At 41.8% G+C, this 6,443-nt stretch overlaps 1 protein-coding gene across 1 annotated transcript; it reads left to right on the forward strand.

Moving 5' to 3' along the window:
- Positions 1-4,284: 4,284 nt before the first annotated feature.
- LOC142175832 (uncharacterized) lies at positions 4,285-6,240 on the forward strand. Its single transcript, XM_075242832.1, has one exon. The coding sequence runs from the start codon at positions 4,285-4,287 to the stop codon at positions 6,238-6,240; it is 1,956 nt and encodes a 651-aa protein (XP_075098933.1).
- The last annotated feature ends 203 nt before the right edge of the window (positions 6,241-6,443 follow it).

A 6,443-nucleotide genomic window follows, 5' to 3' on the forward strand; every position in this document is an offset into this window, starting at 1 on the left:
TTAAAATTGAGTTATTTACAAAAGATTGTTTGCAAAAGGAGTGCATTGGTTCTGTGTCTTGAGACTAGTGTCAACCCTAACCTTAACCACCCACAGGTACAAAATGAGCACTGTCCAGAACACACCGTTCACAGTTGTAGACGAGGCTCCACTTCAGCTTCAGATGTGGTGGTATGATTTAGGAGAAGATGGTCAGAAATAGGTCACCAAGCACCTGGGAGCCCTCATAGATATTATGAAAATTAAACCACGGGACGATTTGATTGAGGCACTAGTGACTTTTTGGGACCCTGTTCACAATGTTTTTCGCTTCTCCGATTTTGAGCTAACTCCCACTTTAGAAGAGATAGCTGGATATTCTGGGTTTGGCAGGGATTTGAGAAAATAGGAGCTCATATTCCCGAGGGATCTTTCTGTACACCGATTCTTCGATCTTCTGAACATTAGTAAGCAAATTAGAAAGACCAACGTAGTCGAAGGGTGTTGTTCTTTCTACTTCCTGTACTCTAGGTTCGGGCAGCCAAATGGGTTTGAAATGCATGAAAAGGGCCTTAACAACAAGCAGAACAAAGACACATGGCAGATTCATCGTCGCTTCGCCTTCATAATGGCGTTTCTGGGAATTATGGTCTTCCCAAACGAGAAGCGGACAATTGATACCCGTATAGCCAGGGTTGTATAGGTCCTCACTACCAAAGAACATCACACTCTTGCCCCGATCATTTTATCAGACATTTATCGGGCGTTGACTTTGTGCAAGTCCGGGGCAAAATTCTTCGAAGGGTGCAATATTTTGTTACAAATGTGGTTGATTGAGGATATCCGACATCACCCCAAGTTCATGAGCTATGGTCTGAACAAGGACAATTTCATTGAGAGTTACGAAGAAAGAGTAAAAGATTACAACTCTCCAGAAGGGGTGGAAGCCTGGATATCCCACCTAAGATCTTTAAATGCAAGTCAAATTGAGTGGACTTTGGGATGGCTCCCGCTAAGAGAGGTGATACACATGTCGGCCATAAAAAGTTATTTGCTGTTGTTGGGTTTGAGAAGTGTCCAGCCGTATGCACCACACAGAGTTCTAAGACAGCTAGGAAGGTACCAAGTAGTACCTAAGGATGAAGATTTGAGTGTGCAAGTTATTGAGCTACACCCCGAAGCCCCACTCCCCGAAGCTTTAATCCAACAAATTTGGAATGGTTGTCGCTACTTGAAATATGATACTCAGGTGCCAGATCCTGCGAGAGGTGAGGTAGATCCTGGTTATGCTATATGGTTTGGGAAGAGGTCTCACGTGGATGATGTGCCAGAGCCCAAAAGGCCCACAAAAAGGCCGCATGTTCATGCCTTAGAAGAAAGGCTGAGAAACCTCAATTTTGAGAAAGACTTGCAAGAACAAGAAGCCGAAGGGGAAAACAAGAGTCTGATCTGCAAAAATGAAGCCCTTCGTACTCAACTTCAACAGATGAAGAAAGCCTCTGAAGTGCCAGTGAGAAGTTGGAAAGACCAGAGAACCATTGCCAATCTGATGGAAAAAGTGCAAGATTATGATTCCCTCTTGGCAAAGACTGAAAAGTCATTGGACAAAGCCAATGAAAAGATAGTACAGCTAAATGAGAAGGCCGAATCAAGTAAGGATCGCCAAGTAACACAATTTGAAGAAAAGAGGGCTCAATTCGAGAGAGAGAAGGCCCATTCGGTACGTTCAGAAGCTCAGCTCCATGCACAATTGGAAGAAATGAGAAGGTACAATAGAGAATACCAGCATGCAGATTTTGATAGGGAGATGGCTCAGGCGAGACTCGAGCAGGCTAGACTTCGGGCTCAGTTGGAATCAGCCTTAGATCGTGAGGGCCACATAAGGGAGATAGCCACCACTCGCCAGCAGCAGTTACAAGAACGAGACCAGAATTTCCAGTACTTCAAAGAGCAAGTTCATAATTTGGCTATTTATACCGCTCAAAGTTATGTGAACTGCCAAGGGATGGATTATGAGAAGTTTTTGGAGCATGCACCTACTTTTGCCCGTCATCTTGCAGCAGAGTTAGAAAGGATGTACCGTACATTAGGGGGTCAACCAGGGCAAGCCCCACCATGAGCAGATGTTCCAGTGTTTGAAAGCCAAAAGATTGTGGAGTTGAATTATAGTCGTAGTTGTTAGAACTTTTTATGTAGTAGTTATGTTTTAGTTTGAGTCATTGTTGAATCTTTAAAATCACTGTCTTTTAGTCTTGTCAGAGTTTGGTAAGTCATTTTCAATGTAATGTCCTTTCTGTTATTGTATTATTTCGTTTTGTTAAAAAATAAATAAATAAATAAATAAATAAATAAATAAATAAATAGTCTGATTCATGCGGCGTCATGATATGTAGGCAATCCTCACCGGATGCGATCATAACCATAATTAATCTATAAAAAAAAAATGCTAAATTCAAGATGAAAATAAACCAATAAATCAATAAGCCGGGATGAAACATAAAGCCTTCCAAGATCATTTTAGAAATGAAAATGGCATTAGGTGCATAACATATAATGTGTGATTAATATCTGCAAAATGCCTAACTCTAACACGTTTGTTGTTTGTCATTTTTTAAGATAAAGTAAAACAGAGGTGGTTGGTTTGTGGTTTAAACTGGCGACTCACCCTTACAACACGAGATCAAAAGGAAAAAGTAGAATGGCAAACAACAGTGAGAATGAGTCAGATAATGATGATGTCCATGGACAATTGGTTGAACAAGGTTCAGGACTGGTTGAAGAAGTAAGAGTGTTGAAGCAACAATTGGCAGAGATGTACCAAGCCTGGGTGAATGGACAAGCACCACCCTCACTACCCATAGGGCCTTCGGACAATCTTCATAATGTGTCAGTTGCCACTCAAGTGCCTATCTCCATAACAAGTAACCCATTGTACCAACCTGGATTTAGTCCGAGCTTTAACCTTCCCACTATCCCCAGTACCTCCATTCCACGTCCTCCAATCGCACCCCTCAGAAATGACCCACCTACTATACCCATTGTCCATACTTTCACTGTCCCTCAACCGGCTCTTGCTCAAAAGTCCAATAATGATCCACAGCTGGATGCTCATGATGCCCAACATTACTCTCCAGAACTGACTTTAAAGGTTCCAGATTCATACAAGCACACTCCTCATAACGTGTTCCCAATTGAGATCGAAAAGCCGGAAAAGAATATGGAACAAGAGGAAATGACCAGAAAAATGAAGAGCTTGGAACAGACCATGAGAAACATACAGGGTTTGGGGGGCCACAAGAGTGTTTCGTTTAACGATCTATGCATGTTTCCTCATGTTCATTTGCCACCCGGCTTCAAGACCCCCAAGTTTGACAAGTATGATGGGCATGGTGATCCCGTTGCCCATTTGAAGAGGTATTGTAACCAACTAAGGGGAGTGGGAGGCAAAGAAGAATTGCTCATCTCTTATTTTGGGGAAATTTTGACAGGAATTGCTTAAGAGTGGTTCATAGATCAAGACATATCTCACTGGCACGTTTGGAATGACATGGCTCAAGATTTTGTCCAACAATTTCAGTACAATATTGATATAGTGCCAGACCGCTCCTCTCTCGTCAACATAAAGAAGAAACCAACAGAAAGCTTCAGAGAATATGCAATCAAGTGGAGAGAGCAGGCTGCTAGGGTCAAACCACCAATGAAAGAGGCAGAAATGATTGACTATTTTCTCCAAGCTCAGGATCCAGATTACCTCCATTACATGTTGGCCGCCATCGGTAAACCTTTTGCTGAGGCGATTAAGATTGGTGAAATAGTTGAGAATGGCATGAAGTCAGGCAAAATTGTGAGCCAGGCAGCCCTTTAAGGCAACCACACAAGCAATTCAAAGCGGGTCAGGCAATTTCGAAAATTAGAAAAAAGAAGGAGGAAGGATCCATGATGGCATCTGGGTTCGGGGGATTTCAAAGGGGAATAGCTCCTTCTTACGTGCAATTTCAACAAGGACTATCCAATTCTCTTCATCATTATTATCCGCCTCAAGGTCCCCAATACTCAGTTCCCCTGCAATAATACACAGTGTTTAATGCTCAGGCTTATGTTAGGCCTCCTAATCACCAACAATGGCGGGCACCGATTCCACAAGGCTCCCGTCAACTCCGGCCGAATTTTCAGGCACCATATAATCCTCGTCCCCGACAAGAATATGTGAGAGACCAGGAGCCAAAGAAAGAGTTCACCCTAATTGGAGAATCGTATACAAGCCTATTTTGAAAGTTGATGCAGTTGAAGTTGATTGAACCTATTATGCCGCGTTATGTGAATCCAAATTCAAAAGGTTTTGACTCAAATGCAAGATGTGAGTATCACTCTAACACCCAAGGGCATAGTACTGAAAACTGTTGGACATTAAAGAAAGCCATTGAAAATTTGATTGAAGCAAAGGCAATTGTGGTAACAAACAATGAGGATACTCCTAATATCACAAACAATCCGCTCCCAACTCATGATAATACACATTTTATTGGGATGATTTGTGATGATCAAGATTATAAGCAGTCTGGCAAGACAGAGATGGTTGTTAGAACCATAGGGCCAGAACCAAAAGTGATAGTGAGCCCGCCCCAATTGGCACCATTGATAGTGAAAGGTGCGAATTCTAGTTTGAACTTGGCATGTTCTGAAAAAATGATTCTCTATGTTCCTGGAAGCACAAAAAAGGTTGCGGTTCAATTGGGTGGGCCAAAACTTTACATCCCCGGAGGCATTCAAAAGATCATTCTGAATAATGGTTTGAGGAATATAACAGAGCCAGTCGTGATCCGACCTGTTGCCCAACTCCTAGTGACAAACACAAAAGTTATTCCCTGGAATTATAACAAGACTGTCATGACATACAAAGGAAAAGAGATAGTTGAAGAAACAGGTGAAATGGGGGGCTTGACCCGCTCTGGAAGGTGTTATTCACCAGAGGAATTGAGAAAAGCTAAGCAAGCCAGGGAAAGTCACTTGCCAGTGAAAGAACCCATTGCAGAAAAAGAAGCAGAGGAATTCTTTAAGAAGATGAAATTGCAAGACTACTCAATCATTGACCAACTAAGGAAAACTCCTGCTCAGATATCTTTGTTATCTCTGCTTTTGCATTCAGAAGAGCATCGTCATGTGTTGATCAAAACTCTGAACGAGGCATATATCTCAGAAAAGACAACGGTGAATCAACTAGAAAAAATGGCTGAAAGATTCTTTGAAGTAAATAGAATTACTTTCAGCGATGATGATTTGCCTGAGGAAGGGGCTAGCCACAATAGAGCTTTGCATCTTATGGTCAAATGTGAAGGGCACTATGTAAAAGGAGTCATGATTGACGGAGGCTCAAGTGTAGATGTGTGTCCCCTTTCTACTCTACAACAGCTGAACATCGACAATAACAGAATTCGAACCAGTAATGTCAGCATCAGAGCTTTTGATGGTTCAAAAAGAGACACTATTGGGGAAATCGAACTCACCATGACAATCGGCCCGGTTGATTTTAACATTGTCTTTCAAGTGTTAGATATGGAAACTTCCTATAATTTTCTTTTGGGAAGGCCATGGATCCATATGGCCAGAGCTGTACCATCCACCCTACATCAAATGGTCAAATTCAAGTGTGACGGGCAAGAAATTATTGTTCATGGGGAGGACGACTCATCCGTCTATAAAGACCCATCCATTCCATATATCGAGGCCAAGGAAGGATGTGAATCCATCATATATCAAGCATTTGAGGTGATAGAGGTGGACCAAGTGGAAGAAGGAAAACCAATTCTGCATCCCCGTCTTTTAGCCACATCTATGATGGTAGCTTCGCTGATGTTGAGGAACGGCTATGAACCAGGAAAAGGATTGGGATCCTCTTTGCAAGGAATTGTGAACCTCATTGCTCTATTTTTGAAGAAAAATACCTTTGGCTTGGGCTTTAAACCAACATCAGCTGACAAAGAAAGAGCCAAGGCCCGCAAAAAGAATGGTTGGAAGCTGTCCAAACCAATCGCTCACATTGCCTACTCTTTTGTCAAGCCACAATTTGAAGAAGTCCAAAATCCTTCTACTCAGGATGACATTGACGGAGTTTGCCAGGGTCTCAAGGAGATGTTCTATGAGATTAATATGGTTCAAGTTGGGGATGGCCCTAGCCGTGCAAGTGTTCAACTGATTGGTCCAGATACCTCGCTCAACAACTGGAAAGCAACTCCTCTTCCCATCAGGAAGGAGTCTTGGTAGCCTGTTTTGTTGTTTTTTCTTTATTTGGATTATTTTTAGGGTTGTAATCCAGATATTTTAGTTTAATTGATTTGCTGTGATGTTAACCCTTCTATCCTTTCAAATTCAATGAAATGAAGTTCCATTTTCGTAGTAAAATTCTATCTTTTTATTTCCCTAATTTTTGTTATTTTTTTTTATCATTTTCAGTTTCGATAATGCTG

This window comes from Nicotiana tabacum, chromosome 22, assembly GCF_000715075.1.
Source record: "Nicotiana tabacum cultivar K326 chromosome 22, ASM71507v2, whole genome shotgun sequence".
In the NCBI taxonomy this organism is placed as follows: Eukaryota; Viridiplantae; Streptophyta; class Magnoliopsida; order Solanales; family Solanaceae; genus Nicotiana; species Nicotiana tabacum.